This window comes from Choloepus didactylus, chromosome 7 (genome assembly GCF_015220235.1).
Source record: "Choloepus didactylus isolate mChoDid1 chromosome 7, mChoDid1.pri, whole genome shotgun sequence".
Lineage (NCBI taxonomy): Eukaryota > Metazoa > Chordata > Mammalia > Pilosa > Megalonychidae > Choloepus > Choloepus didactylus.
In genome coordinates this window covers 22,832,748-22,851,032 of record NC_051313.1, presented here as the reverse complement: position 1 = coordinate 22,851,032, position 18,285 = coordinate 22,832,748, and the positions used below count along the sequence as shown (strand labels likewise).

General features: G+C 41.2%; 1 protein-coding gene across 2 annotated transcripts; it reads left to right on the top strand.

Annotated features, from left to right (window-relative positions):
• The first annotated feature begins 6,654 nt into the window (after positions 1–6,654).
• Positions 6,655–17,811, top strand: HEY2 (hes related family bHLH transcription factor with YRPW motif 2). 2 transcript variants are annotated; one of them, XR_005218052.1, is made up of 6 exons: positions 6,655–6,873; positions 9,023–9,101; positions 9,232–9,315; positions 11,619–11,700; positions 15,739–16,514; positions 16,616–17,811. XR_005218052.1 is itself a non-coding variant. In XM_037844267.1 (5 exons), the coding sequence occupies exons 1-5, from the start codon at positions 6,791–6,793 to the stop codon at positions 16,422–16,424; spliced, it is 1,014 nt and encodes a 337-aa protein (XP_037700195.1). In that variant the 5' UTR covers positions 6,655–6,790; the 3' UTR covers positions 16,425–17,811. The 2 variants fall into 2 exon arrangements, 1 of the variants encoding a protein (XP_037700195.1); XM_037844267.1 differs by having other exon boundaries at positions 15,739–17,811.
• Positions 17,812–18,285: the final 474 nt, after the last annotated feature.

The following is an 18,285-nucleotide window of genomic DNA, read 5'->3' as shown; positions in this document are numbered from 1 at the left end:
TTTATTTAGTCCTCACTGTGCTGTTCCTAATATTAGTTCTCAAACTATATTCTTGAATGAGAACAAAGTTCTTCATGGTTAAAATTAAGGTATGGGCCATCTTTTTCCAATTCACACTCCAAAACGATTAATTTATGGTTAGAACTTCTCAATTCTAAATCTTGCTCAAATCTTTGTTAACTAAACTAGATACCATGCACACAGGTAAGTAGTTAATTTAACACTATTTCTTGGGTTCATGGCAAGAGGATATGATTTTCAGGTATTCTACCGGAACACAAAATCACTCTCCCAAACCTTTAACATCATCTTATTCCCATTGCACCAAGCAGTTCAAAATACTGCAGTCTGCTTCTAAGGGTCTATATTTAAAAGATGTATAATGAGAAACTGCTTTAAAATGTAGAATATAAAATATACAAAACATATTAAAATAAACTGAAATATGGTGAACACAATTTTCAAAAATTGAGAAAACACATGCAAAACCTGAAAATCTGTAAATCCTATTTTGCAAATGGTGATTTAATCACAAAATGCAACATACTTCTCTCTGACCTATTATATGATTTGAGCTACTGGCCCATGCTAGATATTACTATAAACTTTATACACTAAATCAAGTACAGTCACGATAAAACCTTTAATTATTTTGTGCTTTTTATATGTAGATATAGATCTATTTATATGTAGAAAGAAGGTAGATATAGATGATTGATAGATAGATAGAAAGATAGATATACACACATACATCATTTATACCTGGTCTTCTATTTTCTATTTATATCTTGGTCATCTATTTTCCGACTTTATCAATGTTCCTATTGAGACTGTCATTTTAGCAAAATTCTGATTACCATCCTTGACAAGTAAAAACTGCAGTGCTACAAGTTTTATTGCCAATTCAATGACGTCCTAGTATTCTCAGATTAAAAGTACTTCAAGACACTGATTGTATACTTTGGATGGATTATATGGTATGTGAATATATCTCAAATAAAATTTGCAGTGGAGAAAAAAAGTACTATGGCAGTGTACGGTGTGCCGTTTTTACGTGTTCAAGGCACAGTACACTTCTCTACGCTGCAGCTCAGCATAGCTGTTCTCAGATGAGCAGCATAACGTTTGTTTCCCAAGAGATTGTATTGCCCTGATGAATACTGCAATTCCTTAATGAACTGCTATTTAAGCTACTTACTTCCTAAAAATGGAAAGAGATCAAAAGCTATCTCAAGGGCAAAATCTATCTCTAAAATTTCTTAGTCCACTGTATCCAACACCTTAAGTTATTTTGAAGGCTACAACTGGAAAAAAAACAAATTTCCATACTTTGCTTTTCTACAAATAGGTACCGAGAGTTAGTCAAACTCTTATCCTCTAGAACAAATCCAGCTCTGTCTATGCAAAAAAAACAAAACATGCTATTTTGTATGTTTCTTGAAAAATACGCACTTCAATAGGTTTGCAAAGCATGAAGGTTCATAAATAGACTGTGTTCTTCCACAGAAAATCTAAAGTTAACAACTTTATTTCCAGCCTAGGAGGGTTTATTTTCTCCCCAGAAAGCCATCTATCAATTTAAAAAATAAACAGATAAGGGCATAACTGTTCACACATCTAATAAAAATGTTAAGAAAATATAGACGTTCATTTACATTTTAGTGGCAATTACTTTTCATCTTAAAATTTCTCACAGCTTTTGATATTTCAGAAAACTGTGGAGCCTCTCTCTTTCTTTTCTTTCTTTCAACAAGGATTGCCAGCCAACCAGATCCAAGTTGATTTAAAAAAATTTTATGGAACTGAGAAAAGAGACTTTCTTATGGAGAATCCACAATTTTGCAACTCTTTGAGGCAATGAACCTATTATCCAATGTCATTTAACTAATCTCAGGAACTTAGTGGATGACTTATTCAGTTGTAGTACTACAGAGAGATAAACTATTATCCTCATTTATGTATAATGTGAATGCTATTTTTTCATGTTATAATTAGTATATATACTTAGAGGAGAACTTTAGACAAAGAAAATAATTGTTTTAAATAACTGAAATAAAAAAAGTCTGTGAACTAGATGGGTTATCATGCACTTCTTTTAGAATTCAGTGACAGGAAGACAATTTAGGGTTTTATTTTGTTTTTCACCCCCCCCCCCCAAAAAAAAATATGCTTCCTCTGCTCCGGTTATAAAAGCTAGAAAATTCTCTGTTTCTCTTTCTGCCTTGGCTACCAGGAAGCTCAGGATTGAACTGAGTCCACAGTCAACAGTAAATGTTTTCCTGCTCCTGTTTAAGCATATTCTTTTTGTCTTTTCACAGTCTTTTAACTGATGGTTGCTTATTTCTATTTTATTGCTCCAATATTTTATGTAAATTTCTATTTTTTGTTCTAATGTTTTATGTACATGTAAATGGAAAGAAGTAGGGAGTTCATTAATCTCAACAAGAAATGCATTTAAAACCCTTTAATGTGCACCCATGATGTGTCAGGCACTATTCTAGAGGATGGGGGAGACAGTTAATGAGAAGGTCATTTTCATGAGAGAAGTGATTATTTCACTGTGCACTTAAGGGGGGGGGAATCTGCCAATCAAACCAAATTCAAAAAAAAAAAAAAAAAATGAAAATTTAAAAGAGTTGCCTTTAAAGAAAAGCCTGCCAACAATTTAACTCTGTTCACAAAGAGTAGGATCATATGGAGTAAGGAAGACTGGTTATTTGATTACATAACCCACTTCTCAGGGTTCCAGCAATAAAACCAGTCTTCATCCTTGGCCATGTGCTAAGCACTAGTAATATAATGAAACAAAAATTTTTGAATAAATTGCCCCTTGACAAGAGAGATCAATTTAAACTTTCTAACTTCCAGCAAAGGGGTTTTATGTCTTAAATTTCCTACCTTGGAGCCTCTGATGCAACAAATAAGTAGCAACAAATACTCAGGCAAGCCAAGAAATACGATGCACTTGGGGTGGCTGAGCAGGGAAGAACACGTGTTTACTGCTAAAGCAACTCCCTTTGAGAAATGGCTTCAAGCTTGATGGGTGGAAATTCGCCCTTGCTTTCAGCATATGTCACACAGTGACCCCAGGTTGGTCTGCTTGCTGCCAGCCTGATGTTGGGAAAGGCATTGAAATTTACAAGGATCTTGCCCTTGGGGCCTCCACTCCCCGGATGCAGCATTCTCACACATTCTACAGCATTGCCAGCTCACAATAGCCCTGCAGTCAGGGCAGGCGGCCCAACAAGACTGCCCACAGATACGCACGTGCTTGTCACCTGCCCCAGCAACTGCTTCTTAGGGTAACCTGCTGCTCCTTCTTCCCTTTGCACAAGAAAGCTGTGTAAATAACTATGTTTCAAGTCGGGCAAAATATTGGACATCTCAATTTGAAATATACGCCCTCAGGCTTGCCAGGCTGACATCAAGGTCTTTCAATAACAAAGCCGCCCTGTTTAACTGAGAAATTAAATTTTTTAAAGTGGCGCCATACCTTGGTGACTTTCTAAGGGAATCCAAACACTGGAGTGGTTGACGGTTTTTTTTTTTGAAGTAATTGTAAGCAGCATTCAAAGGATTCAGAGAAGTAACAAATACAAAGTGTGACAACTGATCTTGAAAAATCAGAGGGCCCTACTGGAGAAAAGAATAAAAAAAGATACCAAATTCGTTCCAAAGATGATGCAAGGAAAATTTATAAAGTTACAGTCAATTAATCACCTCATTGGTTTGTGCAAGAGAACAAAAAAGTTGTCCGGCAAGATAAAATTAGGTCAAGATCGCCAAACTCATCAATACAGATGCAAAAACTGCAAATTTATTTATATTTAACGGGTGTGGGAAGAGTTGAGACGAGGATCAGGAACATTTAAACTCGGAAATCGGTCCTAGTGTTATCCAGATCTCGGCATGTCACACATTTTATTTAGCGAGTTAAACTGCCTAAGCACAAAACACCAGCGAGAGGACCAGTTTCAGGCAGGCGGCCGAATCTCCTCTCCTCCCTTCCCTTCAGAAACGCCCTCTTGGGCTTCCTTTCCTAATGGCATTTCGTTTTTAGGAAAGTCCCTGGTATCCTTCCGTCTATCTCATTGTACAAATCTTTCAAAAAGAAAGAAAAAAAAGAACCGAGGTTTGCTCTGCGCGCCGGACATCAACCAGCTTTTGCTTAAAAGGATGTCGCAGCGAGGTGACGATGCTTGAAATCCCGCCGTTTCCTCATTCTCTTTCCTTTCTTTCTCTCGGTATATGCCATCCACCCACCCCCAGACAATCTACGACCATTTTCAAGTAAGCGGGAGCGTTTTGTTGAGTTTCCTGCCTGCATTTTCCGCTCTGACCCGAGACGCAATTTCAATTGAAGACAGACAAGGCGCGTAAGCAGGGGATGGGCAAAATGGAATACTTGAGGGGAGTAAAGGGCCTCACTGAAAAATCTCATGCTGCCTAATTGCGATTAAGTGATTACCTATAAGTGAGCGTTTTGATAGTTCTCAAAACGCCAAGATCTTTTCCCATTGGCATTCTTGTTTTTTAAAAAACAAATTTATATAACGCTTACCACGTACCAGGTGCCGTTCTAAACTCTTTTAAAATAGGGCCCTTTTTGCTTACAAAATATTTGAATGCGATATTAAGTCCGTGAAATTATAGTTTTCTTTATAACAATACAACGGTTAAGTCTTCAAAGACAAATATGGAAAAACTTTAACCACTTTTGCTACTTTATTGCAAGCAAACCATTTCCCTATCTGTACTTTTTCGCAATCTTTGTAATTAAATACAGTAGTATAATGAAAAGGCACTATTCATTCTCCCCCCACCCCCCGTAAGCCGAGCTCATTTTGCCTCAGGTGTTTGGAAGCGCACGCTAATTTGCTCGCGTGGCAAACGTTTAATTGCACCTGTGGGGAGTAGCCTCCCTAACAACGTGCAGCCCTCACTGCAAGTGAGGAAGGTGGAGCTCGCGCCGGACCCGGCGCGCATCCGGCTCGCTATCGGCGGTGCAGCGGTAACCAGGAGCCAGGGTGGCGTCAGGGAAGGCTGTCGTGGATGGGGGGGCCGACCGCCCAGATGGGGGGTCACCGCCGATGGCGTGCTTTGCCCGGGGTTAAGTTTTGAAAGTCTGGATGGAGGGTTTCGAGTTTCTGTTCACACGGTTATCGCAGGGACCGCGGTGGAGACCTCACAAAAGAGACAAGGACGCACGGGGAAGGGGTTTTGTGTCTTAATGAGGGCGTCACACGCTAGCGGCACGTCCTCCTCGCTCTCCCCCGCCCCAGCGCTGGCGCGGTCCCCGTCCGGTCGCGTCCTTGTCTTCCCGCCTCGCGCCAGCCGGTCCTGCCTCCTCCTCCCTGACGCCTTGGGTGGGGACAGAATGGAGTGTCAAAAGGACGCCCAAGGCAGATCCCCAGCAAAATAAGAATCTGTCTCTTGGCGGCGGGGCGTGGGGATTAACAGATGCCCTTTCTCAGAGGCTCTCCTCCACTAAGCACAGACGGTGCCGGCGCGACGTGTGGAGTCCCGGGCTCCACCTCACCACCATGCCGCCCGCTCTCCGCCTCAGGCTCGCTCAGCTCCGGCCCTCGCCGAGGCTCAACGGCGTAGCCTGGAAAGAGGAGCAGCTTGGAAACATGTTTTGAAAGCACATCTAGAGTTTTCTACAACCCATGTAGTCCAATGCATTAAAAACTATTGGATTCGAATTCGTACTTTCGAAAACAGCTTCAATTTCCAAACGCGATTCTTTCCAAATTCTAAGGAACTCTACGGCGGCGACTGCACACACCGGGGGGAGTGGAGAATTGAGGCATTGATTAGCTGGATAATCCAAGCCCGAAAATGCCGAACTTGAAAAGCTACTAAAAATCGTGTCCTGAAACGCTCGCATCATTGCTCTAGTCCTTCCTACCATCCGAGTAGCCACAACGCCAGCCCATGGTCCACTCGGCGAGGGATACTACCCTCGGTCCCTGGGAAGAAAACCAAGTGGAAATAACCGATCCGTAGCACTCGAAGTCGAGTCGTGGCCGACCTGTCAGCCCCTCCGACAGCCAGCGGTTAAGTACCTGGTCGGAGAAATTCACGTCTTTATCTGTCCACGGCCCAGAGGCCACGGAAGTAGCCTCACGAGTTGCCAGGGAGAAAAGCAACGTTGCTTTAAAGTTTTCAGAAACCCAAGAGGTCAAATGGGACCGCCCAGGTCGGCCAGTCAGCAGTTTTGGTCCAGACAAGAGAGAGCCGACGTCACGCAGGCACGCTCACACCCGGCCACGCGCTTGGGGTGATTCTGTAGGCACATGGCGAGCCCACGAGGTGCCGAGCCGCCCACCCGCCCGCGCGTCTCCCATTTGTGGGTAACAGGCCCGTGCTCCAGCTCGCTGCCGCCTCCCCGGCGGCGCGCAGCTCCGGACCTAGGTACGCTGCAGTGTTCCCACGCCTCGGAGGCGACTCGCGGCGGGCATTGGAAAGCACGGCCCCGCCCTCCCTCGTCTCAGCCAATCGAGAGCCGTGGCGACCCCTTGGGAGGCGGGGCCCGGCAGGGCAATAGTGAGGGGAGAGCAGGGGTGAGGGGGCCCCGCCCGCGCAGGGGGGCGTGGCTGGCGCCGGCACTTGCGGCAGAGCCCGGCTGCGGCGTGGGAAAGAGCCGCGAGGAGCCGACCGCGCCGCCGCTGGAGTCGCGCCGCCGGGCCTGAGGGCGGGCAAGAGGGAGCAGGCGGGCAGGGAGGGCGCCGCCACCCGCTTGGCGTCCGGGCTCCGGCCGCGCTGCTCCCGTGCCGCCTGCGCCGCGATGAAGCGCCCTTGTGAGGAGACGACCTCCGAGAGCGACATGGACGAGACCATAGACGTGGGGAGCGAGAACAATTACTCGGGGTGAGCGCGGACCCAGCGGGAGGAGCCCCGGAACCCGAGGGCGTCGGGGAGCTTTGTGCGACGGCGGGTTCTTGGAAATCTCGAGGTTCCTCTTCGCGGTCCTGACGGAGCGGGCAAAGTTTTTGCCTGCAGAAACTTTACGTGGTGGGCGCGAATTGAGCGTGCGTTGGGGTGGGCCGAGGGATGTCGGCTTTCCCTGTAGTGGTGGAGGGGGTGAGGGGGAAGAGGTGCAGGGGTTGGGAGGAGGGTCCCCGACTGTCCGCGGTGGGCGCGGAGCCGGCATGTCCGAGCGACGGGCGGCGCAAACGAAACTGTATTTGGGCGACAAGCGATCCTGTATTTAGGGTCACTTACAAAATGTGTCAGGAGAAAGGAAAAACCAACTGATATTGTATTTCTAAAGTAAAAACACGAATTGCGTTTTGGAGAAATTACAACAATTTGCGATTTCAGGGCAAAGGAGGTTGCGCTTTCCCGGTTGACCCGGGAGCGCTTGGGCTGACGCGAGACTGAGTGACACATGTAAGGATCGGTTTGGGCAGCATCTCTGACTGCTTGTTCTTCCTAAGTCTGGAAAAGATCGGGGTCGTGATCACAGAAGCCAGACCTCCACTTTCCCGTGACAGAAGGAGATTACCGAGGCATTTTAGTGCCAAGGCAGGTCAAATGATAATTGCTTCTAATTGGCATCCCCAGAAGCACCTTAATTATTTATCTGCAGCTGTCACTCAAAGAGCAAAATTCTTTCTACCGTTGGAAAACTGGTTTTCTTTGATATTGTTAATCTAATACGTGCAAATGTAAGCCCCAGATCAGCTAGAGCAAAGATATTTATGTGAAATGTCGTTTGCAAAGTTACCTATCGATTTGCTAAATAGTCCCTATGTCATCTTGAGAAATGAGGTCTGAAAGATGTCACATAAAAGGCAAAGCCAGTTAAGGGGGTGGGGGGAATGAGGGGGACAGTTGATTTAGAAATAAGATCCAGAAGTGAGAAGGTGAAGTAATAGTAACCTGGTGTGTGCAACATTTGTAAAATGAAAGAGAACAATAACAAGAACCTGGAGAATTTGAGAACATAAAGAAGGATAGTGTCTCCATGAATTATGAAGAGAAACAGATACACAAACTAGGGAGGACCGTCAAAATAATAAGTGACAAAGGAATAATTTGATTGGACTTTCAATATAAAATGTCTTTTTTTAATTATTAAACTCAAGATGGATCGCACCTCCTACAGGTTTAAGTTTGGATTGAAGGCTGAGAGATTCTCACCTCCAGTTTCATTTTCAAAGTAAAACATTTATCTAATTGTGAACTAATTTTAATTTCCCTGTCAGCATATTTCATTTGGGCATTTTTTTGGGGGGGGGGGCAATTAGCTTAAAAAATCAGATTTGTTGTGGTTTGTTTTTCCTGTTATGAGATATGGCTAATTGAAGTTTTGATACAGTAAGATAACTTCTGTTGATTCACTTTTATTTTTTATTCTTGTTCTGGTTCTTTCTGATGTAAGGAAAATGTTCAGAGATAGATTGTGGTGATGAACGCATAACTGTGTTATCATACTGTGAACAGTGGATTGTATATCATGGATGATTGTATGGTGTGTGAATGTATTTTAATAAAATTGAATTTAAAAAAAAAAGATTGCATCTGGGGGGAACAACAGTTTAACATATGAGGATTCTGTATGTGTTTGATACTGGTGCTTAACATGACCCTTATTTTAAAATAGCTTTGCTTTGTTCAGTATGATTGACAGGACAGAGGCAGAAGGATGCTATTAGAGGAGATTAGTTGACTTTTAAGAAATATACATGAGTGGGGCTAAGAAGTATTAATATTTAACTTCTCATCCTAATTGCCCTTAATTATTTCACTGGGAGAATTCACTAAAAGTTCAGGGAAGTTTTTGCCAATGGATTTGGCATCGGGATTACCCGTTAAAAAAAAAAGTACAATTCCTATCTGCAAAGAGACAGGAGGGCTGAAAGAAGGATGCTAAGAGTGAAGCAAGAATTAAGAATTTAAAAACCACGTACACATGAACTATACAGTCTTTCTGAATATTTAATGGAAGCCATCAAGTACCCACAAGACACTATTATGTTAATGCAGCACCTGACATACTCTCCTTATTTCATAGGCAAAGTTCTAGCTCTGTGATTAGATCAAATTCTCCAACAACAACATCTCAGATTATGGCAAGAAAAAAAAGGAGAGGGGTATGTAATTTTTTTTTTCTTTTTATTTCATGTAATCCAGCCTAATGTGTAACAGTTGTATTTTTCCATTATGAGTAATTTTATCATTTCTGTATTCATAAATTTTTTTGTTTTCCTTTCTTTGGGATAGATTATAGAGAAAAGGCGTCGGGATCGGATAAATAACAGTTTATCAGAGCTGAGACGACTAGTGCCAACTGCGTTTGAAAAACAAGTAAGCTACCCCCACCCCTCTTCCCCCAAAAAGCTAAAACAATCAGATTCTCTCATCTGGGAATGTGGGTTCTTGTTAAAGCTCATTAAAATAATGGTGTATGTGCCCTGATCTGGCACAGAGCAGCTATTTCAATAAAATGCTTTGTTGTGGCAAAACTATTAAAAACATAATCCATCATGAAGTTGAAAAAAATTTCCATTCTTTTGCTTATTTTTTCCTTAAGGGTAACAGTGTTCGTGCTTTCTCTGTTCTTTTTATGAATACCAGTAGTGGTTTTGTTTAAAATGGTGCTGTATGTAGTATTCTTCAAAAAATATATATCATATGTAAAATTCACTTTGTCTCAAGCTGTTAATAAGAAGTAGGCTTTTTTATTTTAAAAAAATTACCAAATCCTCTCTAGCTGTATTTCTTAGTAATAATAATAATTATTATTATTGTATTTACCAAGCCAATTGCTTTCATTTTTAATCCCTGGGTTAACAGAATGATGTCTGGTTTTGGGCATCTTTTTTGAAGTTTGGTAAAAATTAAACCAGACCTAAGAGCCCCTTTTCTCAGAATTCAAGCATACTTTTACAAAATAGATTTTGCACATTTAGAAAAGTAGGAAGCCAAATGTTTAAATCTTTCTTTGTGGTTTTAGAAAAGTGTTTCTCCTTCTAACATGGCACAATTTCTAAAGAACATTTTTCAAAGGATATGGCAACATATCCTTGTTGAAAATTTTTTCAATGTTATTCAAATAGGGTATAGGCAGCTGTTGTTTGTTTATTCCATTTTGTTGTTTACTTCATGAACCCACAAACATTATAAAACAAGCCCTACAAAGCCCTTGGAAATTACCCAGAAACTGCAGCTTTAGTTGTTAGTCACTTTCACTGAAACTGCTTGTACATCTTCAAGGAAAAGTTTAACATTGACAAAAGTACAAGACGTAATATACTATTGACTATATATTTTTAAGAAAAAAAAATACTCTATATCCTGAGACTGTCTTTGATAAGTTAAATATAATGTGGCAATTGTAGTTGTGATTGGTAGCAATTCCAGACTGCAGATTAAAATATCAGTAATCAATGTTTTTAAATTTTTGTGCATCGTAATGTCTATAGTTATGAGGAGCAGTTAGGGTGATGAATTTTTTTTTCTTGGTTTGTTAGGTTTTTCTCAAATGTTGACTTAAAACAGCCTTAAAAGGAAACCTCAGTTGTTTGGCAGTTAGTTACCATAAACACAGGCTTTTCCATTAGCAGGGCTTGGCTACCAACTCCAGCAAGCTGGCCTTGTCACAATGTGATTACAGGAGGGTTCTTTAGAGCAGTAAAAGAACTCTGGCGCTCGCGCCATGTACTACTGGGTGCTGATAATTTTCACAAAACAAGTAAAGCAAAGAAACCTCGAATAAACTTCAGTATCCTTTCAAAAAAAAAAACATCTTGGTTTAATTATTTCACTCTTCCAGGAAATTAGAAACCACCCACAGCCCTTTGAGACAGTTTGAGGTGGCACATTTGTTTTAAAGTTGGTTTCTAGAGGTTGCCTTATTTTAAAAAGAGGGATGTAAAAAATCTGCTTCTAAGGCAATTTTATTAAGAACTAATTTTAAAGGTTTCAAAAATCCTTAAGCATTTATGGTTCTTTCTAGATAAGTAGTAAATTCTTCCTGTGATCTTGTAATTCACAGTGACACCTGCTGGTAATTTTTTTTGGGGGGGGGGCGGTGCTGACAAGTCTTCCCTTTTTTATTTTTGGTTCAGCTTACCAGGAGTCTAGTCTGAATCGCCTTAAAGACTTACTGGGCTTTTCTATTTTTGAAAAATCTACTTTTAAAAATTATTTGAAAACATTCTCTCTTTTTATCCTCCAGAGTTGATACTCAACTGGTATAGACTTGAGCATTATACAAGACTATTGGATGTCCCCTAATAAAATAAAGCATTTTTTTATTTTAATCGAAGGTAGAGATTGGATCCAAATCTCTACTGTAACTGAGATTTTTGCAGTTACAATAGTTTAGGTGGAGTGAACTTAGGGGTATATTTATTCTTATGATTTAAAGAATCATTTATTATGCCTTCTTTTAGCCTTTAAAAGTTAAAATGGCAAACAACGGTCACTAGGTGTGACACAGTAATTAGTGCTTTCATTTAAAGTTTGGTAAGAATTCAGATTTTTCTGTGAAAATTAAATTTAGAATTTTCTAGTCAGAGGGAAAATTGAAACCTTAATGTTATAATTCAGTGTAAAATGTTCTAGTTTCTATGGGACTTGTAAGCCTTCATTATTTGTTCATAAAGGGATCTGCAAAATTAGAAAAAGCTGAAATATTACAAATGACAGTGGATCATTTGAAGATGCTTCAAGCAACAGGAGGTAAAGGTAAGCAAGTGACTTCATCCCCACCCCACCCCCACCTTTCTCTTTTCTATTTTGCCCCTAACATTGTACAGAAGTCATACTTGAGAAGTTCTTTAACAAGCTGAAATACGCAGTCCCAGATTAAAGCTGTGGAAATCAATGCTAATGGCAGGATTGAACTCGTGGGAAAGAACTTCTGGAACAAAAGAAGCACTTGACCCTGGTCTTGTGTTTGCTTTCATAATACTGTGGGAGTAAAGCTTCATTCACAGTGGCCTGGTCATAGATTTGTTTGGGACTCCAGAAGAACATGCTGGAATCTGTACAGAAAGACAAAACAAACACACAAACATCCAAACATAAACAGTAGGCTTTAGAGACAGTCTTTTTCTCCTTCTTCTCCCCCTCCTTCTTTTTCTCCTCTTTTTCTTTTCATTAAATCAGGACAAGGACTCAGTATATAATTCAGCTATTGCAAATGGAAGTGACTCTACAATTATTTTTGTTGTTTTCTTCAGATTTTGGTTTTTCTTGGGTTAAAACCAGACTATCTGAAATGCAGGTAGCGCACGTCTAGACTAGAAACTGTTTGTGGACTAGAAACCTTTCTAGGGAGAGCAGACTGGAGCAGGCAGGCGCCTGGGACCAGTGCCCTGGGTGATGTCCTCTGTACTAGACAGAGCTTTAGGGAGGAATTGTCAGGGGGGTCAGATAGGGACTCTCACCTCATGCATAAAGGTAGATTTGAGATCCTGAAAGCTGTAATATTCATCATATTTTATTATCCCACTTCCCTACATATCACTCAGACTTGATTTTGCACCTTTGTATCTTTTTTCAGCCTTCAAGGAGGGCTTGATATTCATCTTAGGCAAGACTGTTAGTCAATATATTTAACAACTGGGTAAGGAGGGAATAACATGAGGAACTAAGTGCTGCTACTAAATCCTGGGGGCCTGTCTTGGCTCACCTTTTAGTACCTATGGCTGAGTTCTGGATCCGGGTGGGCAGGGCACTGGAGGGAAGTGGTTGTTTACCAGTTGGTATGGAAATATTTCAGGATTTAATTCTGGTATGACTTTACTGGTGAGTACATATGGAACATCTGCCCCAACCGTAACCATCTTTACCTGGTGGGGCGGGGAAGGGGGGTTGACCTTCATAGAGGGAAGCCCACATGCTGTGACTTAGCCCAGGTTGTGCCTTCCCAAGGAACTGTCCTGAATGCATAAGGAGTGGGGATGGAATTGTGATTTCTATTTATTAAGATATAACCCAAAGTATAGGATGCAAACATTCTTACAAAATAAAGAAGAGAAATGGATGGAGTCCTGGAAGCTAATGCTCCCCAGCCTCACCTATGGCTTGGGGCATAAGTGCTCTGCTATACTTTGGGGCCTGCCCCAGCACTAGGAATGCCAAGCCCCCTCCAGCCTCATGATTCTGCCCACACAACTGAACCTCAGGATATTAGGAGACCAACTGAAGCAGTGATGGTGCAAGGAAAGTTGTTCGATCACTCTTCCTTGGCATTGTTAGCTACAAGGCAAAGAAGTCTTAACAGGGTTTCAAATATTTGACATGAGCTGTAATTCTAAAGAGTAATATTATTCTTATGCTTTATTATAAAAACTGAGTTCCATCTTGGTTGCTATTCTTGGCCACCTGAACAGTCCTAAAATTGTTCCCCAAATAGTTTAGGAACAGACATTTCCAAGCAAACTCCATACAAGTCTTCTGGCTGCTGGGTCATTAAAGAGTTCCTCTAGCAGGAGAATGTGTGGGCTTCGACCAAGGGTGGCTGGCAGTTTGAGATGGCAGTGTCAAAGACTCGCAGCTGCTGTGGAGACTTCTGTGTGCAGCGAATGGTGGGGAAGGGGCATGGACACTGCTGTTGGGTTGCCTGATTTCAAATCCTGGCTCTGCCATTTATTAGCTCTGTGACCTCGGGTAAATTACTAACTCTCTCCAAGCTTGTTCCCTCAACTGTAAAATGAGGACAATGATAGTGTCTACCTCACAAGGTTATAAGTTAACTCATCTGAAGTCCTTAGAGCAGCGCTGTCCCAGAGGAAGTAGTATGGACACATGTGCTATTATTTTGGCGAGTCATTCCTAGGAGACAGCTGTTCATTGTCATTTACCTTGGCATTTAACAAGATAGGAATTACATAATTTATATTCTGCAACAGAGGGCTCTAGCTGTATACAACAGTGTAACTGGCAAACCACAAATATGACCACACATGAAAGTTCTTGTAAGAACTCAGGATTCTGTCACTTCATTTGTTATGGCCTGTCTCGGTATAATGCAATAGTTGCTAGATAGAATTTAGTAAAGTGACCTAAATGTCTAAATATCTCTGGGTTTCTAGACTCTGTCTACTCTAATGATTCCTTCCCTCTTTCTCTTATGGCAGTTAGGAGCCTACAAAGCCCTACAGAAAACCCTGAAATGCTTTCATTGGAAGCATCTTCTTCAGGAATAGTGTCCTGCCCTAATCCCAGGCCTTTGTTTGCTAACTATGCCACAGCCCTGGGATAATTTGTTTTTGTTGTTGTTCTTCCACGTTGATGATACTCTATTATATCAGCTTTGTGCTGTTGTCCTTACAGGTTTAATGGTGTATTTTGTTTTGTTTTGTTTTTGCCCCACACATCTTTTTGGACTTCCAAATTTCCGTTGGAATTTTTGGTTTAGAACTTTGAATATATGTGTCTAGTATTTTCCAAAGTGCTTTGATTACAGAATAAGATGGTCTGACTTTTAATAAATGATAAATGAAACAGGTAATACTTTGATCTGCAAAGACATAAACAAGATAATACAGCAAACACCTAGGATGAAAATAACTTTGCGGGAATATTATATATATCATTCATGTATATACACATCCCTAAAGTGGCTGGATTAAAGTTTTAATTTGAAAATTACTTTTTAAAAAATTGGCAAATGAGAAAGAAATATGAAAGGGTCACTTGTACATATCAGAAGTCACTCATTCATAGTGGTGTTATTTTCCTGAATGATTATTATTGGGCCCTAAAATGGCACTGTAAAAGTCAGACATTATTATTTTCTATTATGAGGTGTTAAATTTGGAAAAAAAGAGACACAGGTAAATGTGACACAACCCCAGCCATCTATGGTGGTAATCATAGGTGTGGGGTGGACGGTATGTACACACTGAAACAATTAATACACATTCTTTCTTAGGTGGATGCCAGAAAAATGTAAGCTAAACAAAGGAGAAGATATATATTTGAACTTCAGCAGTTCACAGCATAGTAATATCATATCCGTAAGCAGCCTTATATTGCTTGAAAGAAAATTATTTTATATTTTCTAGACCTTCAAACTAGTAAGCAAATTCCAAAAAAAGTCTTTTTGTTTTCATTAAACTTTTTCATACAGTGTAATGACAAGATATTTTCACTTCGCTGATAAAAAACGTTGTAGATCAAGAAGCACTTAAGCTTTTATTGTGATGACATTCTAGCACGTTTCTAAAGCAAATCTTCAAGCTACTAAGATGTTCTTTGTCTCTTACACAAATACCAACAGAGTGAGGATGTTTCAGATAAACCCTTTAATCTCCAACTCATGTGACAGGGATAGGGAGACTGGAATTCCATTTCACCATGAAAAAGCTTCCTGGGGAATTTCAGTATTCCACAACTTAAGAAAAACTTTTTTTTGTTTTCTGGAAATGTTTGAAACATGGATGTTCTTAATTCCACCCCACCCCCACCCCCACACTGTGATATTTGGTTGCAAGAACAACTGTAGCATTTTGCATTGTCAGAGTTGTCATACATGTAAATTGCAAAGTATGCTTTCTTAACTTCCCCCAAATTAAAACCATAAATAGCTGGCAAAGTTTTTGGAAAGTCTCATCCTTCTAGTAAATAAAAAGGACAGAATGAAATACTGCTTGGTCGTTATTGCTAGTTAACTATACCATATTCTCTCTCTCACACACTCTCTCTGCTTGCCTATTTCTGTCTCTCTCTCTATTTATCTCTCCTTCGCTCCTCTCTGCTCAAACCCCTTTTTAGGCTACTTCGATGCACATGCTCTTGCTATGGACTTCATGAGCATTGGGTTCCGAGAGTGCTTGACGGAAGTGGCGCGGTACCTGAGCTCGGTGGAGGGCCTGGACTCCTCGGATCCACTGCGCGTGCGCCTCGTCTCTCATCTCAGCACGTGCGCCTCCCAGCGGGAGGCGGTGGCACTGACGTCCTCCATGGCCCACCACCATCACCCCTTGCATCCGCATCACTGGGCGGCGGCCTTCCACCATCTTCCCGCCGCCCTGCTCCAGCCAAACGGACTCCACGCCTCGGAGTCATCTCCTTGTCGCCTTTCCACAGCCTCAGAAGTGCCTCCTGCCCACGGCTCGGCTCTCCTCACGGCCACCTTTGCCCACGCGGATTCTGCCCTTCGAATGCCAGCGACGGGCAGTGTCGCCCCTTGCGTGCCGCCTCTCTCCACCTCTCTCTTGTCCCTCTCGGCCACCGTCCACGCCGCTGCCGCCGCGGCCACCGCAGCTGCGCATAGCTTCCCTCTGTCCTTCGCGGGGGCTTTTCCTGTGCTTCCCCCAAACGCAGCTGCTGCAGTGGCAGCCGCGACAGCCATCAGCCCACCTTTGTCGGTATCAGCGACGTCCAGTCCTCAGCAGACAGGCGGTGGCACAAACAATAAATCTTACCGACCCTGGGGGACAGAAGTTGGGGCTTTTTAAGTTTCCAAGGAAGCTTTTCACTGAACTTCTTGCAATAGGAACCGAATGTCCATCATTTCCGAGTCAGCCTAAAACCTTTGCACCCTGAAGGTAGCCATACAGATGCCTACAAAGAAATAATAAAGCTCTTTGAGACACCTCACAAGTGGAAATGTGGTATTATCTTTTTTCTTTTTCTTTTTTTTTAAAAGGCGACTTGCAAATTGACATCATCAGCAACTTTTGAAAACTTCAGGCTTGTTTGCATTTAGAAGTCTCCCAGAAGATACATGGAATTTATCATCCAGCAGTACATCAGTATGCCCGGATTGGGGAAGAAAAATGTCCTGACTGAATTTTTTTGCAAGTAGACGGGGATAAAAATAATCATGTTTCATAAGTGCCTGAGCTAATCGAGTTTTCTTCTGGACATACAACGTTGCACAAGAGCATAGAGGTTGGGTTAAGAAAGGAAAGGGACAGAAATCTTGCTTTAGGCTGCAGACGTTTCATGCAATTCCGGAGAAGAATATTCTCTGGCCAAAAGGATTGCTGAAAATAATTTTCAGGTTGAAAGACCTAGTTTTATCTTACTTAGTTTGCTTTCTTTGTACAGACTTGCCAAGTGGTGACATTTAGCAGTGCATTGGTAGAAGCAGTCATTCCATCAGTGCCCAGATTAACAAGCATTTCTGTCCTGCTTGCAAGTTTCCAGATCTGGTGCTGCTTTATGTGAACCTTACTTTATATAGTGCACCTAGAAGCATTTGCCTACTGTGTGCCCACTGGAAGTTATTTGATACATGCCACCTTGAAAACTCTCCAGTTTGCAAGAGTTTGGAATAATTTATTTAGTTTATTTTGGACTACTTTTATATGTTTATCCTCCTCACTTTCTCCTAGTAACATCTAATATCTATTCTTGTCACCTTTTGGGAGAAGTTGCATTTCTGGAGGTGAGACAGGGGGTGAACATTGAGAAGAGAAAACCAGGATTCTTAAATGCTCTTTATCAAGTTAGTGGTTGAGTATGATCCTGAATCAAGATGAATGTATTCAGAGAGATGTATATTAATTATTTTTGTCCATACCTAGACTAGTGCTACATAATGGTGTTTTAGTTTTGTTTTCGTGTGGTTTTTTTTTTTGCTTTTGCTTTATGACCTAAAATAATCTCTTAATACATTGAAATCAAGCACCTGAGATTTTGTTTGAAAGTTAAAGACACAGCATGTATTATGCACTTCATTTCTTTGCTGTGTGGAGAAAGCAATAAACGTGAGAATGTTAAACATTATGCAAAATTATACTTTTAAATGTTTGTTTTAAAAATACTGTACCTAGTCTTGTTTGCATTACTTTGTAACCTTTTTCTATGCAAAAGTCTTTACATATCACTAATTAAATGAAGTCCTTTTTGAATGTTTTTATGTGAATGAGTTGCTTTGCAGAATGGACAGTTTAAGTGCATGTCAAGTGGGGCCTTCTTTTACTAACAATTTAAGCCAGGTCCTTTCTCTTTAACAGTCATTTGACTGATATAATTCACAGAGTGCTTGGAAATAGCATTTTTCTGCACTTGTAAATCAAGCATAGGCAGGTATGACATTACTTGGAAGCAAGAGGTGATCAGTTTCCTCTGCCTTTTATTCTTAACTATGGTTCTTGGAAAAGTGCAAGACTTCCAAATGAGAGTACAGTATACCAAAATAAGGTAAAGTGGAATGTAGCATGCATTTTGTAGCTCAAAAGCATTTATAGAGGGTTTTTAAGGTATCACATGCATACGTGATAGGCATTTACATACATCCTAAAGATAGATCCTCTGAACCTTGAAGAAAATATCCCGTTGCTCTGGAAGTTTTTTGGGTATCCCTTCTTC